The 19,484-nt window shown below is 29.2% G+C and overlaps 2 protein-coding genes across 5 annotated transcripts in view; both read left to right on the forward strand.

Moving 5' to 3' along the window:
- LOC107453956 (matrilin-3) overlaps positions 1–2,252 on the forward strand; it is a 24,021-nt gene extending 21,769 nt beyond the window's left edge. The window contains exon 6 of the mRNA XM_043053955.2: positions 2,048–2,252. Coding sequence (XP_042909889.1) covers positions 2,048–2,163 — 116 coding nt within the window. The 3' untranslated portion in view covers positions 2,164–2,252. The remainder of the gene's footprint in view (positions 1–2,047) is intronic.
- A 7,482-nt stretch (positions 2,253–9,734) lies between these two features.
- LOC107453953 (sister chromatid cohesion protein PDS5 homolog A) overlaps positions 9,735–19,484 on the forward strand; it is a 38,649-nt gene continuing 28,899 nt past the window's right edge. For 2 of the 4 annotated variants that reach the window (XM_043053953.2, XM_071177337.1), the window contains exons 1-8: positions 9,736–9,963; positions 11,169–11,265; positions 14,661–14,785; positions 16,415–16,612; positions 17,141–17,227; positions 17,307–17,407; positions 18,966–19,092; positions 19,178–19,258. In XM_043053953.2, the coding sequence (XP_042909887.2) occupies positions 14,690–14,785; positions 16,415–16,612; positions 17,141–17,227; positions 17,307–17,407; positions 18,966–19,092; positions 19,178–19,258 (690 nt within the window). In that variant the 5' untranslated portion in view covers positions 9,736–9,963; positions 11,169–11,265; positions 14,661–14,689. Of the gene's footprint in view, positions 9,964–11,168; positions 11,266–14,660; positions 14,786–16,414; positions 16,613–17,140; positions 17,228–17,306; positions 17,408–18,965; positions 19,093–19,177; positions 19,259–19,484 lie in introns of all 4 variants that reach the window. The other 2 variants (XM_071177336.1, XM_071177338.1) reach the window with 2 other exon arrangements.

The raw sequence follows: 19,484 nt of genomic DNA on the forward strand, positions 1-19,484 counted from the left end.
ATATATATATATATATATATATATATGCTCCCTATATGGTGCTTCATCTCCCCCCCAGTAATTTTAATTTTACACTGAAAACAATTAATACCTGATGAAAAAACTTTAAAATATGGCAAACAAATTACAACGTGTAATATTAATAAGTTGATGTTAAGTAATATTTCAAAAGCAAATACCATTTCAAGTAATCGCCCAATTAACTTCAATAATGCTGACTGACAAAATATTTTAGTTTCTACCAGACAAAAAGCAAATTATATAATAAAAACATATGTAACTGAAATTCGACATATTAAATTAAGCAATTTAATTTTTTGGGTAGACTATATTTGAGGGCGCTCCTTGATTCTCGTCAAGTTGTAATTGCGGTTGATCGCCAAGCTGGGCGATGTTGAAACCCAATCGTGATTCTGATTGGTTTAGATTTTAGTGTTAGTTTTAAATGTTCAATGGTATATGTAATTTCAGAGGTCCGTTAGTTCTACGTTGGATACCGGCTGGTAAGGTTACTTTTGCTTCTGGTCAATAAGATCGAAGGTATGTAGGCAGTCATAAAAAGGGACTTTAGATAAAATTGTCACCGCCAGTCCGGTACCATAGACGCCTTTTTCGATTCGTATTTCGACGACTTTATGTGACGATGGAGGTACACATGATAAATGTCTATTCTATTCAGTATATTCTATTCATGATAAATTTAGACAATATCTAACTGCCATTAGAGAATTCTGTGCACCTAAATCTGAGGATATTCAAGCTTAATGAAAAAGTGAATTGTTTTTTTTTCCTTTTCTTTCTGTGCTTACTCCATTAATTTTTGTTTCGATTCAAAATGCATTTTATTGGGTTTATTAATTTTGCTTACATTGGGTTCATTGCCGTTTTATAAAATTTGGGCCGATGTTTCGTTGAAATTTTCCAATGCTTTATAGAAATTACATTATGTTTTAGCAGACATTCCTGTTACCACGGTGTTCCAAGCAAACAGGAATGGCGCCAAACATAAGTCGCCAATTTCGCCAAGGGTCACCCTCAAGTATATTTATACCAATTATTTTTGCCATACTGAATATTAATAAAAACAGAAATATAAAGTGAAATAATAATGTTATCAATGATCAATAAACATTTTTGTCAGAATTGTTATAAAAAGAAAAGGTGAAAACAATAAAATTAGAAACTATTTACAATAGATAACATTTTTGTCAGAATTGTTATAAAAAGATAAGGTGAAAACAATAAAATTAGAAACTATTTACAATAGATCTCTAAATATTCCCAAAACCTAGCTATGTACATTTTTCATAGATTTTTCTTTTTGCATCTTTTTGTGTAAGAATGATTTTCACTTTTATGCATTGTTTAAGAAATATCTCAAACAAATATGAACTGTTAATTAATATTTCTGTTTGAACAATTTTTTGAAGGTAAGTAAAAAACAATTAAAAGTAAGTAAAAGTTATTCACATCAAAGATATTCATGGTGATTCATTTTATGTAACAAAGATATGAGTATTTTAAAGTAAACTCTGATCAATATATTTCACACATTCGATACAAATCAAAATCGCAACAAGCTTTAGCTGGTATGTTTAGTTGTGACATTTCTGCAGACAGCATTATTACCCTTTCACACACATCCGTTCTCAATTTTGATTGACTGTTTTGTGCGTTACTAACCGGAATCTTCTGTGATTCTGTGATTGGCTATGTGTTATCATTCCACTCTCTTCTTATATTATATAAAGATATATCTATATATATATATATTTTTAAAGGGTGCTTACACAAACAATCAAATTATATGCAACAATGAACTATATAGAGCGTAAAGTTAATTTCTANTTTGCTCTCTCACGATATATATATATATATATATATACCCTCACAGACACTCATTTAACGTAATCTCCATACTCGTAACATGATTTCGTCTTCCGTCATCTTATATGGTGATCGCACAATTTGAACAGTTAATATCAACCGTTGAACCAAATCTCACGTTATCGATATACACTTTATGTCTTGTTTTTTTTCTTTTCAGTACCTGGGGTTAGTGTATGGAAAATTGCAACTTACATTGAATCTGTGGTTTTTGCCCTCATCATCATCGTTTGCACCGTCATCATTTGCTACAAAAGATATCGAAAGACAGTCTAAATCTAGAACATACCATACAATAACTTTAAACTTATTTGGCGTTGAAAAAGTTTTATGTAATATAAAAGAAATAAATGAGTAACATTGCATGCATTTGTATCTTAACTCACGTTTATATTTAATTTTTAGGTTTAATATATTTTTTACTTCGTGATACAGCTACAAAAAGCAACTGTTCTAATGATAACGAAGAAAAATCTGGTCAATTTATTGATTTTTTTTAAAAATAAGAATTTTTTTAAATATTTAAGCTATTTGTGCTTTCGTCCACCTTTCACTCAGATGTGAGAATGGCAAGATGTGATACATAGTTTAAAATTTTCATTTTTCTTTTAGTTTAAGACAGTTACGACTTTTTCTCTAAAAATCTTTGAAAAATATCTTATTGATCGTAGTAAAGGATTACACGAACAATCACGAAAAAGTAGTTAAACAAAAATCTGTGTTGCCATGTTGGCAAAAGAAACTTAATTTATAATAAAAATGGAAGCTTGAAATAGTTTTAATAACGAAACGATTTCATCAACGAAGTAGTTCAATAAATAGATGCAAGTATTAGCATTAGAGATGTTTGCTAGCTCTTTGAGCAAAAAGGAAGTTCACTGGGCGTTCTTTAATATCTAACAATCAATTGATATTCACAAGAGACGTACCTTGACATAACCTTAAATTCGTCTCATTGTCCGTGGGATTGTTTTCACTCACTTTTTACAAATGTTATCCACTAAATTTGAAAATAAAAAATACTACCCTATTAAATTCGCGATCGCAACGAACTATAAGGTGCTTTGTTGTATGAGACGAATACCTGCGATTTCTATATGAACAGTCATTCAGTTACTCTAGAGACGTCTTTAATGTAGCCTGTAGCATTGTAACGATCCTTCTTTATTGTGGCTTATTAAATTTAAAAAAGAAAAACGTTTGATATTCTTTCTTATGCAAACGAAAACAGAATGGTACCTCTTTTTTTTAACAGAAGGAACATCCAAAACACATCGAAAAAAGTATGTGCAAATAAACAGAAAAAAAAATATGTATCTTCTTATTGGAGATAAAACCTAACGCCTGAGAAATAGTTTTACTAAATTTAATGATATCATGAAAGGCCTATTTAAACTTTACATTCCATAGTTTTAAGAATCATATTACTTCAAACATTAAAATGAGCAAAAAGTATACATATGCTCATAATTTTATGTAATTTTAATTTCGTAAAATTTTTTTGACAACAATTTTCATCAAAAAATATTAAGTTTCAATAAAAATCATTACTCAAAAAATAAAAAATTTCTACGAAACAAAAAAAAGGAAGAAAAAAACAAGTCTAAATATTCCTCACATTAAAATAAAAAAACTTTAATGTTTGTTTTTTTTTAAATTTATAATTGGACGTAGAAAACCATTCAATCGAAAATTATCATCAAATGAGAAAAAAAATCACTTACAAGTAAAATTTTTTATTTTATAAATTATAACACTTACCTGTTTTATAAATCTGGAGAATTCCAAAATGATATGTCCTTTTAATTTGAAAACTTTATTCTCAAATAATATATACACAGATCATCCCTTCATCACTTTAAGATGACATACCACTCAATAAAATTTTATAATCGCCAGATCTCGATATGAATTTCAATATGTAACTTAAAAACAGAATAGCTGAAATCTTGTTAAATTTTTGGTACTTACGTACTATCGCCGCAACAGCAGAAGTTGCTCTAATGCGCCAATAAAGAGCAATCCTGTTGTTCACACACAGTTATCTTTTGGATTCCTTGTTGCCTTGTTGTTTGCTGATTTTTGACGCCATTTTTAGTGCAGCGAAAATGCGTCTTTGGGATTTGCCAAAAAGAGAACAAGATGTAATTTTATTTTTTCAGGAGCGAAATATTTTACCAAAAAAACGAAAATTTACCAATTACCATGATATGAAACTGTATCCTGGTAAAAGTACGTTATAGAAATGTTATTTCATTTGGAATCTTAGTTATTATAGTTCATATGGCGACAGCATCAGGTGAAAGAAAATAGAGATTGTTTTGAATCTATGTAAACTCTATATCGGCCTATTTTCCACCGAAATCCGATTAACTACTTTGATTTTAAATAAAGTGTTTTGATTTGAAATAAAGTGTTTTATTTTATAATTTGTCACAAAAATTTTAGGTGCAGTTTGGCGGCCCTTAAAAACCGCCAAATCTATAGCTGCGGTGGCGTTAATACGTAAGTAGTACCGAATTTTTATTCCATACTTTTCTGAATCATATTACTTCAAACATTAGAATATGCAACAAGTATGCATAAACACAAGTAATGTTATACCATTTAATTTTTCAAAAAAAAATTTTTGACAACAATTATAAACTAAAAAAGTAAAATAATGAATTCTTAGGAAAAAAAACGATTTTAAAAATTCCTCATATTGAAATAAAAAAACTTTCAGATTGTTTCTTTTTTTAATTCTTATAGTTCTTAATCAGACGTAAAAAAACATTCTGTAGTGAACTATCATCAATTAAGAAAAATAAATTATTAATTTACAAGCGAATTTTTTATTATAAAAATCATAACACTTACTGATTTATAAATCCGGAGAGTAGCATATGATATGTTCTTCGTTTGAAAATTTTATTTTCGAATAATATATACATAGATTATCCCTTCATTACTTTTAGATAACATGCCACACAGCAAAATTTTATAATTTAAGATCTCGATATGAATTTTAATAAGTAGCTTAAAAACAGAATAGCTGAATTCTAGTTGAAATTACTCTTTCAAAACTAAAAATTACTTACCATAAAAACGATATAAATTTATTAATAATCAGCACAAATGATACCTACTATTTCAAGTAATTCGAATGATTCTTTATTGTTGTTTTCCGAATTATATAAATACAGAAATATATACTATTCTATAAAGAAGAAGAATATTCTATAACTAAGAACACGCTGACTCAGTTCTGTACGTTCTGAATTCACATTTACGCATTGTAATGAAGAAAGCAATGTTGACTTCACTTCAATTTGTAATGAATTGAAGACAGAAAAAATGAATTTTACAGTAATACACACATCTGTAACAGCATGCGATCCCGAAATCGAAAGTCGATACCTTACCAGCCGGTATCCAACGAAGAACTAACGGAACTCTGAAATTACAACCGCTGAACATTTAAAAGTAACGCTAATCTAAACCAATCAGAATCACGATTGGGTTTCAACATCGCCCAGCTTGGCGATCAGCCGCGATCGCAACTTGGTGAGAATCAAGGGACATCCTCAAATATAGTCTATCCGAAAATTGCTTCTACATACACAGAATTTTTTTTTATCCGTTTTTGAACCCAATTTTTGGGTTTACGACTACTAATGTTCAACTCCGTAACCTCGTAATTTTGAGCCAATCCAGATGACAAGGAAAATCCTGGTTCAGTATCCCCAGAGGTATTGATTTGTTATGGGAATATGGAGGACTTTGCGACTCGACAGATTTAATGTGTATCAGTCACCATTTACTACACGGGGAGTCTTCGGCCGACGCTTGTTGAACCCACGAACTCTTAAACATGGGCCCAGTACCCGACCAACCAGGCTGTCCCGGCCTAACACAGAATTATTGACTAAAATTGAATTACTTCAGAAACAAGTGGAACTTTTAAGTAGTCAACATATTCCTCCCCATAACCCCTTCAGCTCCACCTTCGCAAACAGATTCTAATTTTGCGGCAATTCTTGCTACATTTATGGAGACTCAAAAACAATTATTGGACTAACAAATAAGTCAACTAAATATTACCCAAATTGCATCCACTAATGATACCGCAAACTCTATTTCAATATTTAAAGACTTGCTATTGACAATGCTTCTGAATGGATAAAAGAAGTAGATAGAATTTCGACACCAGCTTATTGGTCTGATGATCTAAAATTAACTAATGCTATTTCTCGCCTCGCTGGATCTGCAAAAAATTGGCAAATGACACGAGGTAAAATTTATAATGACTGGACTGCATGGAAAACTGCTCTCGCTGCTAGATTTAAAAGGCGTATTACAATGAAGGAATTCTTAGCTAATCATAGCACTCGTAAATAAAAAAAAATAAGAGAGTTTATTAGTTGATTATATTTATGCTAAGTGTTGTTGATGCGGGGTAACAAAAGGGGGGGGGTAATTAAACCATGAATATTCCCTTCTAATTGGTGTGGACTGTAATATCGCTGGTAAGACCTAAATTTAGTAATTTTTCTAAATCTGGTAAATGCTAACATTGGAATACGACAAGAGAGAGAGCACCACTACAACCTTATGACAGCTTGTTTATTGCTACTCTGAGTGTTTACAAAACGTTACTGTAGATGGCGCTGGAGTAAAGATACAACACTAAGCTTAGCATAAATATAATCAACTAAAAGCTCCGTTTACTATACCACAAGCTGATCGAATTTCTATGATAATTGGTGATATTGCAGAAGAAAAATGGCAGATTCCCTTAGTTACTCGGAATTCGATTACCGTCGAAGAATTAATTGACAGAGCTGTCACACTTGATGCTATTCGAAGTATCAAGCAAGAGAATATGTCACGCCAATCAACTAAAAAAAATTTCAGTCCCCCCGAAATCTCAGACGAAAAATTTCAATTCGCACGTTGAACAACGACGTAAATATAACCCTGCTACTGACGATGTTCAAGATATTACTTGCTGGCGATGGAAAAAAAATTCATGCTTCTTTTATGTGCAATTTACCTCCCCCTCAATGAAGTTCACCTTCAACTCAATCATGAAATTCATAACGATGGAATCCAACAAGCTACTGAAAGCTCAGCTCCAGTCAACTAGACACTCACTTAGTTCCGGTAATAATGAACCACGCGGCGCCACCGGTTCAAATTATCCAAATTTACGTCGCAACACAAATCGCAACATTTCACTCACATGATCTGCTCCTGCAAATGAAAATGACCATTTTTGCGTTCCTATTAATGCTGTTATTCACCCATGCACTGATGGACTTTCTCAAATCATCGACAGTTTAATAAGCCCTGTTGGATGGATTTCTTTAAACATCAAAGTTGGAAACATTGATCATCTAATGACCAGGGTTGGAATTTGTTCCCAACTTCCATTTTCGCTCATTTTGGGATTTCATTGGTAACACCAAGTTCAAGCTAGATGCACTTACGATTATAACGGTTCATTATGTATTTTTACGCCGTCTGCGCTCCATCTATACGAATGTATTCACTCATCGTAATCTAGCATTAACTGTATTTCTTCCGCTGAACTCTCAGTACCATCATTAGACGACGTTTTTAACGGGACTGTCAAACTGGAACAGGCAAACATCCTCCTGAAATTGAATTTTTTCCGAAATTTGCAGGACTATCCAATAACTCAACTTGATACTATAATTGGACAATTTTCAGTCATGTTTTATTCTGACGATGACAATATTGAACTATGTCCGTATGTGGAATTCAAAATAGAATTGAAAAATTACAAGCTTATCCGTTGTCTTCCATATCGCCTTACAGAGTCAGATCGTCATTGAACACTCAAATCCAAAAAAAGGTTGAAACAAGGAATTTGTCGTCCTTCTAACTCGCCTTACGCCGCCCCTGCTTTTATCATTGAGCATACCTTCCATGAAAGCACTCCAAGACGAGTTTTTGTAGATTTCTCACGCACTATCAACTCCATCACCATGATTAATCCGCACCCAATCGACCAGATGGAAGATGCGATTAAATGAACAGTAGGAAAATGTTTTAATTTTAAAATTAATGTCAAATCAGCATTTAACACCATTCGCGTCAGAGAATCTGACATCTACAAAACTGGTTTTGTTACCGCTGATGGATATTATGAATTTCTTCGAATGCCATTTGGTTTCACTAACGGCCCATCTACGATGACAAGAGCAATAAAATGTGCTTACATCCACCTTGCTGAACAAAATGTAAATTTATATGCTTCTCCACTTCTTGTAATCGACTTTTTGAGGGTCAACAACCTACTGGATCTTGTCTGACTTCGTCAGACAATTAGAGGATAAGAAACAACAACAACAACATAATGTAAATACATACTGACGACATTTCAACTTCACATGATAACTTTGATTACCACCTTAAAGTTATTTACAATATTTTTCAAGCTTCTCGTAAAGCTGGATTCAAACTAAATCCAGGAAAGTCGCAATTTGCTGTATCAGAAATTTCTCCTTTTTCTCGAATTCTTTCCTAAGATGGCGTACGCCCTGATCCAGAACGCACAGCAGCAGTTGCACGTTACTCTACTCCAGTGTTTCCCAAACTTATGACTTTTGTGTACCCTTTCTAAATTTTTTGTAGAACGCTGTGTACCACGGATAAAAAAAATGAATGTATTTTTTACTATAAAAAATTTAAATTGTCCAAAAGTTAAAAATCACAACTGCCTGTTGACACCCCTCATTATTAACTGTAGTAACCTCATTATTAACAGTAAAACATAGCGAATAGAAAAATACGCAATCTTAAATTTTTATGGCTAGAGTTGTTTTTAAATAAGAAATTTTGAAAATTTCGTTTGTTGCAAGATATTTTGCATAAGAACGCGTACCCCCGCTAAACTGTTCCCGTACCCCTGGGGGTACGCGTACCACACTTTGGGAAACACTGCTCTACTCTAAAAACAATTCGCGAAAACCGCAGTTTCCTTGGATTCACCAATCAGTTTAGAAAGCACATTCGAAATTACGCTGTTATTGCAAAACCACTTACAAATATTCTTAAAGGATTAGAAAAGAAAACAAGTAATGCGACAACCACGCTGGAAAATCGAATTTACTGGTAAAAAAAACCTACACATATCTATTTTTTTTTTTCTTTGGGTAGAGTAAAATGTCCCTAACTATCTCTAATTATTACGAACATAACAACTAATTATTACCAGCATAACTCGAAACGCCACCTGGAGAGAGACCGGTTTCATGACTTTGGCTCTTCTCCCTTCCCTCTCCTCCTCTTTTCAATTGTATGCGAATGTACTACGATATTTTCACTTTTCGTAATAGTTTTCTTATTTATTTAAAAAAAATATTTTTTCAAATTTCCGTTGTCCCGCAGTGGACTGATCGTTAAGACACGGTTCCCAGCAAATCCCCGAAGTCAAGCATCACTGACTGCTGTCAGTGTGCGGGTGGGTGACCACTTGGATCAGTCTGCATAGGGACCGAGGGTGTGCGGTATTGGTTCTCGTTAAACTGTGCTACCGTGAAGTGCTCGACTTCACGTGCAGGTAGTTGGGCTACCGAAGCGGGGGTGCCACCCCCTCTGCAGAGGATCAAAATTGTGATGGCATGTCTTCGGATCATCCTCAGGGATGTTTGCCAGACTGTCGCCAATAGCCCATTGTGCAGCTCTAGTGCGACGTAAATGAACTTTAACAACTACAGCAATTAAATTTTCGTTATGGTTTTTTTAGAACTATGTTTAATGTAGTTTTTAGTTCCATATAGTTTTAAACATAAAAGATTTTAATCTATATGAAAATCAAGACATAAACTAACGTACTTCCTTCCTCTATGACTCTCCACTCGCTACAGGGGAAAGCATGTGAAGTGTTGCCATAGGTAGAGAGTTTTGCTCTACGCAGCCTGCAACCCATTTCGATCGCCAATAGCATAATTTCATTGGGCTGCAAAATTTGGAGCTTCCATTCGCTACTTTTTAATCTTAAGTTCTGGCAACACTGTGATTGTTTACACGCATGGCCGCGGCAGATTCATATGAATGAAGAATGAAGTAAGTTTTCTTTATGTTATTTATTCTTTTACTTTTATTTAAATGCACTTTATCTTTATTATTAATAGTTGATTTGAGTTCCATTTAAATAATGTGTACGCATTTATCATCTATTTAATAATGCTGTTATTAGCATTGAATTGCAATCAAGATATGCTTTGCAGTCTATTTACATTTTGAATTCTTTTAAGAAAGATTCTGTTTAAGTGTGTATTTCAGTTTACAGTAAAAATGTTACATCTTAAATATTTATATTACTGGCCTAATTTTTTTTTTTTTTGACGAAATTATCTTTTAAATCATATATAAATTTTCTAATTGTTCACATCATGTAGTGTAATAGTTTTAACATTTGAAGATAATGTTAAAGTACCGTTTGAATAATATTTCTATTAAAATTATTTTTTTATTTTAAAATTTTATTTATTCGCAGTTATGATTAAATTTTTGGCTTGCTGTTATTCTATTTTTATTGATATGTAATGTTAAATATTTTCTGGTGTAATAGAAATAATAAGTAAACAAAACTTGTGAGTTTTTAATTTCAGAGAATTTAATAATGAGCAATATATTTACTAATTTTCTAATTTGTGATTTAGAATTACCAAAAGTATATTATAAATAGGGGGATTCCAACTAACAAGTTTTCAAAATGACAGACCAAGTTAAAATTCAAAGTAAATTTTTTTTTCAAAAAAATAATTTATTCAAAAGTAAGGTAAAGAAATGTAATCGTAGTTACTGTTATAATTGTATCAATGCAATAAACTATCACTGAAATTAGTTCAGGCAGGAGATATATTCGCAAATTCAAGATTCCCCTCCTTTTATAAACTCATCAAAAGTTAAAATCGATGAATTGATAAAGATTAAAGTCCCATTTTGTCTTTTTAAATGTTTGATCAAATTTCACTAATAAATTTTGGTGGTATTCATTTCCCTTGCATAAGTAAATTTATTCATTTTTTTTTTTTATTATTTATTTGTTTTTTAATTTGAACAAAAACTGTCACCTCTAAAATAAAAAGCAGTTGAATTTATGTGTACTCAATATCTTTGCATTGGAATAAAAAAAAGTACCTTTTTTCTTAACTTCTGTATTATGTACTATGCACCATTTTCCTATTTAAGGCTTTCATATTTATATGAATAATTTTACTTTTGTTTAATAGTATTATCTTATTTTAAAAATAAATGTTTTTTAGATGCTGACTTTCTAAGGTGGTTGATATGGTAGTGATTTATTAATTCTCTTGTTGAAAGTTAAAATAGCTTGCTGCATATTAATTTTTAACTAATACTGTAAATAAAATTTTCTTTTTTTAACTGTTTTTCATACCTGTTCTTTTTTTTTTTCTCCCAATTTTCTCTTTTCCTTTTTCTTTTTTTTTTCTTTTTTTTTTTTGCAATCTCATGCCAGTAGAATGATTTTTTTTTTAAAATAAAAACATTATATATGCATATAATTATAAACTAGTTATTTGGGCTGACACAAACTCAAAAATCTCTTAGTATGCCACCATTTTATTTTAATTCAGCCAGAGCTCATTCTAGGCAGAAAAAGGGGCAGGGTGCAAAAGTTTAAAAAAAGGACATTATTATTCTAAAAAGGCAATAATTTCTTTCCATGGGCCTTACACGTTACATTAAAAAACATTGTCAATTAATAAAAGAATTTTTTTTTTACTTCACTAAAAGTAGCAAAGCAATCATATAAATTACTAATTTTCATTAATAAATTAACATATGTATCGAGTTCATGAGCTAATTAGCTTGGTAATATATTTAAAATGCATGCATATATTAATAAAATAATACATTTATGTTTTTAAGTGTCGGTAGTTATGATTTAATAATTAAAATGACTAATAATAATCATGATTTAATGATAGTGGAAGTAACTGCAAACTTTCAAAGACAAGTGCAACAACGGGGTGTGATGGCTATTTTTCCTTTCTCATATAAATCTATGTATTGACAGCAATGACAAACTAAGTAAAAAGCGTTAAAAATAAAAGTTTGAGAAATCCACTGTAGAGTTTGGGGGAAAAATAAAGTGTTGAGGAATGAAAGTGCAAAAAGGGTATGGAGCAGGGTTGGCAGGTTTTTGACATGTGACAGTTTTTGACAGTTTAAACCATAGTTTAAACCGTCACGTCAAAAACCTCACTGTCAAAAATGTCAAAAACCTATATTCATATGTGAAATTTAATTAATACATAAAATTTATATATTTTTTATAAAGGATAGTGTTTCTAAATATGTTCTAGAAAAAATAAATTTAAAATTTTGAAGAAACACTTATATTTTGAATAGTAACCAAAATCTTGTACTTTTGAAAGCTCACATCTTTTGTAATATTATGTATTCATTTTCATGTGTTATTGAAAATCTGCAGTGATATTATTAAGAAATTTATTTATAACCAAATTTAGTGTATAGTATAGATTATACTAAAAATTAGACATTTTTAAAGATAAACATTAGCAGTTTTGTACATTAGACATCTTTTAAAGAAAAATCTTTTTAATATTCTTTTAAATCTTCTTAATAATCTTTTTAACATAAGACAATACAAATTTAAGTGCTTTCTGTTAAATACACAGAGTAGTTAGTGTCGATTTACAGTATATTCAGCCTATTCATTTACTATGCTGAAAATTTAGTTTATCCAAATACTTGTGAATTTCATTTTGCTGAATACTATATAGTTTTGTTGAATATCTAAATATTCAGCTGTTGAATAATTACTTCTTGCTTTCAAGATATGCATTATTTGTATTCTTAATACAAGTGGGGAAAAAAAATTAAGAGGTAAAAATTGTTTTAAAATGATAAGTGTAATAATTATAAATAAATATAATAAACAATATGAATTATATTTATCATTATTCACAAATATAACTACTTTTAAATTCAAATTAACATACTGGATAATAAAGATATTCGGTATAACATTAAAAATTTTTTTTATACACTTGTATCAAGTTTGTATTTATACAACATAACTTGTAAGTTCCTTATAAATATTAGTTATATGTTCCTTATATGTCAAAAATGCATAGTAATAAACTTTTAATTTTCTTAAGTATCAAAAAAAAAAAAATTTTTTTTTTAAATATAAATATTTAAACAATTTTTGTGCAAAATTTTTCTGCACATGCATTTGAATATAAATTTCTGAGATTTTAAATCTGTTATTTTACCTTAATTTTAATTAAAAAATATTTTAAAACCTGCTGATTACCTATAGTATAATTAAATTTCAATATAATGCATGGCAACTGTTGGTAGTTTTGAAGTTTATATATTTTTTTGGCAAACTTTAGTTTTTGACATTTTTGACGGGTTTTTGACGGTTTAAACCAGTATTATACCCTTGTCATGTCAAAAACCTCTTTTTGACGTCAAAAACCCAACCCTGGTATGGAGTCTTATTACATCAGGACACTAATTTACTTCAGGGGCAATAGGGTGGATTCTTTTGACTAAAAGGGCAGCAGTGTGCTGCGCCCTGCTTACCCTGCCTAGAATGAGCTCTGATTCAGCCACTTGAATGAGGAATCAGTATGTATGACCTAACTTGATTATTTCTCCCTTTTCTTATCTTTAAGAAATTTAATTGTCTTTTCATTATTGGTAATTTGATTTATAGTATAATTTTGATGTGATGAATAATATCAAATTTTTACAGTCTTGTTCTGGCTACCAAAGTTAATTAAAAAAATTTATGCTCACAAAAAAATTAATCTCCGAATTTTTTTAGATATCAGTCATTATATAATATCTGCCAGATAAAAACAATAAAATTTAATATATTATGATTATAATTTCTTGTTCATGTCGATTTCAAATGAAAGCTGAATTTTCTAAGTTACAGCAATGTTTAATGCTATTTGTTTTAAAGTCATTTAATGAGTTGAAAACTGGTTTGTTGGTATGCTATACCTAATATTTCTTGGTTATTTTCTTTTTCCATATTTTTCTACTCAAATCAGTTGAAGTATAGATTCAACATAATAAATTTTGATAATCCTGTATTGGCAACTTAAATTATAAATATTTCCTGAGATGACGGATCATGACTGTTTGAGGAATACCTATATCACACAATGGATTCTACATTACTTAAAATTGTACCACCTCTACTGATGTACATCACTACACGGGGATTCTGAGCTGTCACTGTACTGGCAAGTCAGGGAAACAGCTCATACCTGTGCTTTACATATTTTGCTTATTGTTTCCTGTTGCTCTATTTTTTCCCCCATGTTTCTTTGTAACTCTCCATGCCATTGAAAATATACCTCAAAATATTTCCTAGAAGAGACTCAAAACATCAGGTATTGTAGTGAGTTGTAGCAACACTACAGTATATTATAAAAGTTAGCTCCCTCCAAAACAAAACAAAAAGTTAAGATTGCACATATTATGTTTTTTAATGGACCTTATTGTTTATGAATAAATTTTGCAATTATTAAATTTTGCCATTAATAAATTTTAAGCTTATTATCTAGCTAGGTTTAATTATAAAAATATGTCAGAAATGAAATAATAAAAAATAACAATAAAATTTGATATCTCTGTAATTCAACATTACATTTTTCTAGTTAAACCAACTGAAATTGGTAGCTTAAGGGCTTGCAATCAGATTTCCTTGCTAATAAGCATATTTCATTTATTTTTATTATTTTCAGCTATAGATTTTGGTTCTTTAACACAATCAATGGCACAACAAAAGAAGAAAAAATTGGTATACCCTCCAGGAGTGAAGGAATTGACAGAAGATATATCAACTGATGAACTGAATCAGCGCTTAAAAGTAATAGAAATATCATAAAAATTGTTCTTAGACAGTAGGACACCGATTATCCAGAACGATCGGGACCATCACTATTCCGGATAACTGATTTTTCCATTTTTCTGAATCGCTACAGAAAGTCGTTTTTTTATTGTAAAACCCAACTAAAAAAATATATATATTTGTAAATAATCTTAAAAAGAAGAAAAAACGATGAAGTAATACACTAATGATTATTTCCAAAATGATGGTAAGGTAAACATCTTTCAAAAAAGAAAGAAAAATCCTAAAATCTTATAAGAAAAAAAAAATTTCTTAAAGAAATTGGCGGGAAAATTTATCGAATTTTGTTCCGGTTTTCTGATTTCCGGATAACGGGTTCTGTACTGTATTTTACAAAATAAATATGAAATTCCCTGATGTATGATGAATGTCTGTTTTATAATTTAAGTTTAAATATGTATTATGTTTAAGTAAATAAAATTTGAAAAATAAATTCCAAAAATTTTAATTTATTTTATTAAATTTATTTTATTCCATTTAAGTTTGCATATTTCTATATAAGGTACATTTTTTGGGTGAACTAACATGGATTTAATTTCCTGAATATTAAATGTTTAAAGGTTGATAAAATCACTCCCTTCTTTTATATATTTGACTATACATAATGATTTAAAATTTTATTTGATGAAACTTTTTTTAATATTCTGAACAGAACATTATGAAAAAAAAAGCATTTTAAAATTTTTTTATTTTAAGTATGAGGTATTTTAGAAAATAAAATTTTAAATTATGTAGCATGTTATAACAAAATTGGTATAAAAAGTTATTCTTAATTATACTGCTATTTTAATAAATTTTATTGTTTGAAAAAAAGAAAATTCTTTTCATTGTGCCAGATATTGAAAGCAAAGTTAATATCAAAAGTCATTTTAAATAAATACTTCTCTATTCAAAAAATTAACAAGAATTTTTTTTAATTAATTTTTTGAATTAACAGTTAACGTTAAATAAAGGAAAGATAATAGAAATTATTGTAATTTAGATGTAATTGCACATTTTTTAGGAAACTAAAATTAGCTTCATTTAGTCAAATTAAAATTAAATTACTGATATAGGTTTTATGCATGATAAATTTAAAAATGTCTTAAAAAAAGTAAATAAATGTGAAAAAATTTCAACTTTCTTGTACTAAATAAAATTTTATTTGTTAAAATTGAAATTATTCATATGATTTTTCTTAAAATAAGTAATTCTTAAAAAAAATAATAATAACGATTTTATTGGATTTTTTTAATTTCATATATTTTTCCAGTGTCATGGAAAGCATGTATTGCATTTTTTCCCCCTTGTCTTTATTACCAGTTGTGGGCAATCATCATCATCATATTTGGCTAGACAGCCCAGAGTGGGCCAGTGCCTTCTTTTGAATTCGAATCCACTTCTCTCTACTTTTGACACTTGTTCGCCAGTTTTTCTCCTTTTGTGGGCAATCAGTAATATTAAAAAGATTAAATAATATTGTTTGGTTGTGAAGTAAAAGAGGTAATAGAATGTGTCATATAAACTGAACTATTAGAATACTGTTTCTTATATATATATATATATATATTTGCTTTTATATTCATTTCATTTCTTCTTTTGTTTTAGGTGTGTGTTAAGGTGCTTCAGACAATTAGTCAAGAGGATGATAATTCAAAATACCAACCTTTGGCATTTCATCTGGCATCTGACTTTTTCTTAGACCACCGCAGTAAAAACATCAGACGTGGCGCTGCTCTTTGTATTGCAGATGTTTTCCGTATATTTGCTCCAGTCAATCCTTATAGTGACCCAAAAATTCTTGAAGTATGAATTATTTTGACTTTCTTCTGTATCTATTTTTTTTTATAATTTTAAAAGACAACTTTTGTTGATGATTTCTGACCTTTTTAAACAATAGTAATAGTAGTTTTCAAATTGAACTTTAAAAAATCTATGGTTGTTATAACTAAAAGCAGAAAATTAAAATATANTTTTTTTATAATTTTAAAAGACAACTTTTGTTGATGATTTCTGACCTTTTTAAACAATAGTAATAGTAGTTTTCAAATTGAACTTTAGAAAATCTATGATTGTTATAACTAAAAGCAGAAAACTAAAATATATTTTACTAAAACTGTATTAAAATAACTAAAAATCATTAATTATTTTGAAAGTATTTACTCACATACAAACACCTGAATAATAAATGTTACATGGTACTTCAGAAAACTGATTGAGTTAGTTTTAAATGTAAAAATATCTCCTTTTATGGAATTAATAATTTTTTAGAAAATATTTGTTTTTCATGTTACTTTTTATTTATTTTCTAATTCTGATTTGTATCTATTTCAGGCCTTATTTAATTTATTCATTGATCAGTTAAGAGGTTTAACATCTGCAAGTGGTACAAATTTCACTGGTTCTTTTTACTTGCTTGAGGTAACTTAAAATATTTCTGAATATTTTATAAAGCTTTAAATGTTTATTTCAAATTGACTGAATTGATTATTTGTTTCAGAATTTAACAATTATGAAAACATTCACCTTGTGCCATGATACTATGCAGAAACCTGAAGAGATTGTGATTCCATTATTCAAACAGATGTTTAACATTATAAGGTTGATAATGTCTTTTGTATAAAATTTTCATAAATACTGTGTTGCTTAAATGTGTTAATACAAAATCTAAAGTTATAGTTTTGTTTTCCTTAACCATAAATGCTTTTTTTTATTATTATTATTAAATTATGGCTTTTGAATTTATGATTTTGAAAAGTTATCATATGATGGGTTAAAAAAATGAGACAGGAAATTTTTAGTCTCCTGAATTGAGAAGATATATCTTGAATTTAAATTTTTTGACAAATAGCACATCTGAATACAAAGCTTACTTCAAAAAAATTTTAGATATTTTTTTCAATCATATTTGATCTAATTTTAAGTTGAGTTGAGACATGTATAAACATTTACAACTTCCTTTAACCCGAAACTATCGTTATAAAGGAAGGCCATTAAATTATAAGCAATGTTTTCCATTTTATTTTTAAAGACCTCATTTCTACTTGACTTATTTTAATTAAAATCGACACTAAAGCTGCACAATTTGAATGTAAATTCTAAATTAAAATTTTCAAAACAAATTTAATAAATATTTGTAGATGGAATGATATTTGTAATTAAAATAAACAGTAGGAATTTTTACTAAAATCCCCTAAACTATTTTTTACAATAGAGAATTCTTGTGGATGAAAATGCTCTAAAGTTGTTTAATCGAACTAGAAATTATAGCTAAGTGAGAAGGGAAAAAAATAGTAAATGTATTATCGCAAATTAATAGTAAAAATTAATTGTACAGGGCTGATTGTGCTCCGGAAAAAATCCAGATTTCTTGAATTTTCACTAACAGTGTTCCGGAGATCGGAGGTCCAGACGTTTCAAGAAATCATTGATCACAGAAGTTTCTGGAAATCAAATTTTCAAAGATGGAACTTTAAAACATTGTTTATTTTATTTGTTTGTAAGGGAGAGCCAGAGAGATACTTTATAAGCTTATATTCATGATCAATATTCATTTTTTATCAGTAAATAGTTGTTACAATCATAAACTTAAGAAAGAAAGATATATTTGTAAATTTTAATTACTTCTCCAGATCATCATAGGTATTTGTAAATGGTATAGGTATGTGTAAAATTTTAAATATATTTTAAGTAAACTAAGAAATATTGAGAAAAAGGAAAAAAACCTTGTTTAAATTTTTTTTCTTCTAATTTTTCAATTTAAGCTGTTTTTTTGTTTCGTTTTTTTAAACGCAAGATATTTTCCGGAATTTTGACTTGGGCTCACAATCACCTCTGATTGTATCAAATTTTTTGTTGAAAAGCATAACTTTTAACCCTATGACATTCCAAGTGTGCATTTTGATCTGCATTGTTTTCCACATAGGAAAGCAAGTTTTTTCATGTTATTGAGTAGTAGTATTCTTTCTGCCTTCAAAATTGCCTGTTTTTGTGACTGGCAATTTCCCATGTTTTGTAACAACTAATTACTTAATTCTATGACTACCACACATTGTAGAGTGTGTAGTAGTATTTCATAATGATGATAAAATATTTGATTTAATTAAATAGCTTACAACTTTGAATCATTATTCACTAAAATGTTATATTTTTTCTCCAGGGTCCTTGACAATCTAAAAGTTAGTCGTTTGACATTAAGCATGTTATGTCCTCTGATTGCAGAATCTGATAATGTGCCACACCAGCTTTTATTGTTTATTTTAACTCAAATTATTGAACCAAATAAGGTAATCACTATTTCTTAAAATTTTTATATAAAGATATTTATTCTAATTTATAAGTACTTATAATACCATTATGTTACAATTTCAGTCTTCTTGTGAAAGAACTTACAATTTGGCTCAAGATTTGCTTAAGCAGACAGCAACAGTATTGGAACGATATATACAAACTGTAAGTTTATTGCAAGATTGTCCTAGATTTTTGTACTTGACTGTCAAAATGCTCATCTGCAACAATGATGTATACCAAAAGCTTTCTAAGAAGAGTCTGCTATTCTCTTAGTTTTTGTACAGTTCCAAAAAACAATCTTAAGAAGAAAAAAAGTTAATCATCATTTGGCTTTTTTATTTCTGATGTTCAATGATTTAATAATACTTTAACATTGAAATTTTAAGCT

This window comes from Parasteatoda tepidariorum, chromosome 2 (assembly GCF_043381705.1).
Source record: "Parasteatoda tepidariorum isolate YZ-2023 chromosome 2, CAS_Ptep_4.0, whole genome shotgun sequence".
NCBI lineage: Eukaryota > Metazoa > Arthropoda > Arachnida > Araneae > Theridiidae > Parasteatoda > Parasteatoda tepidariorum.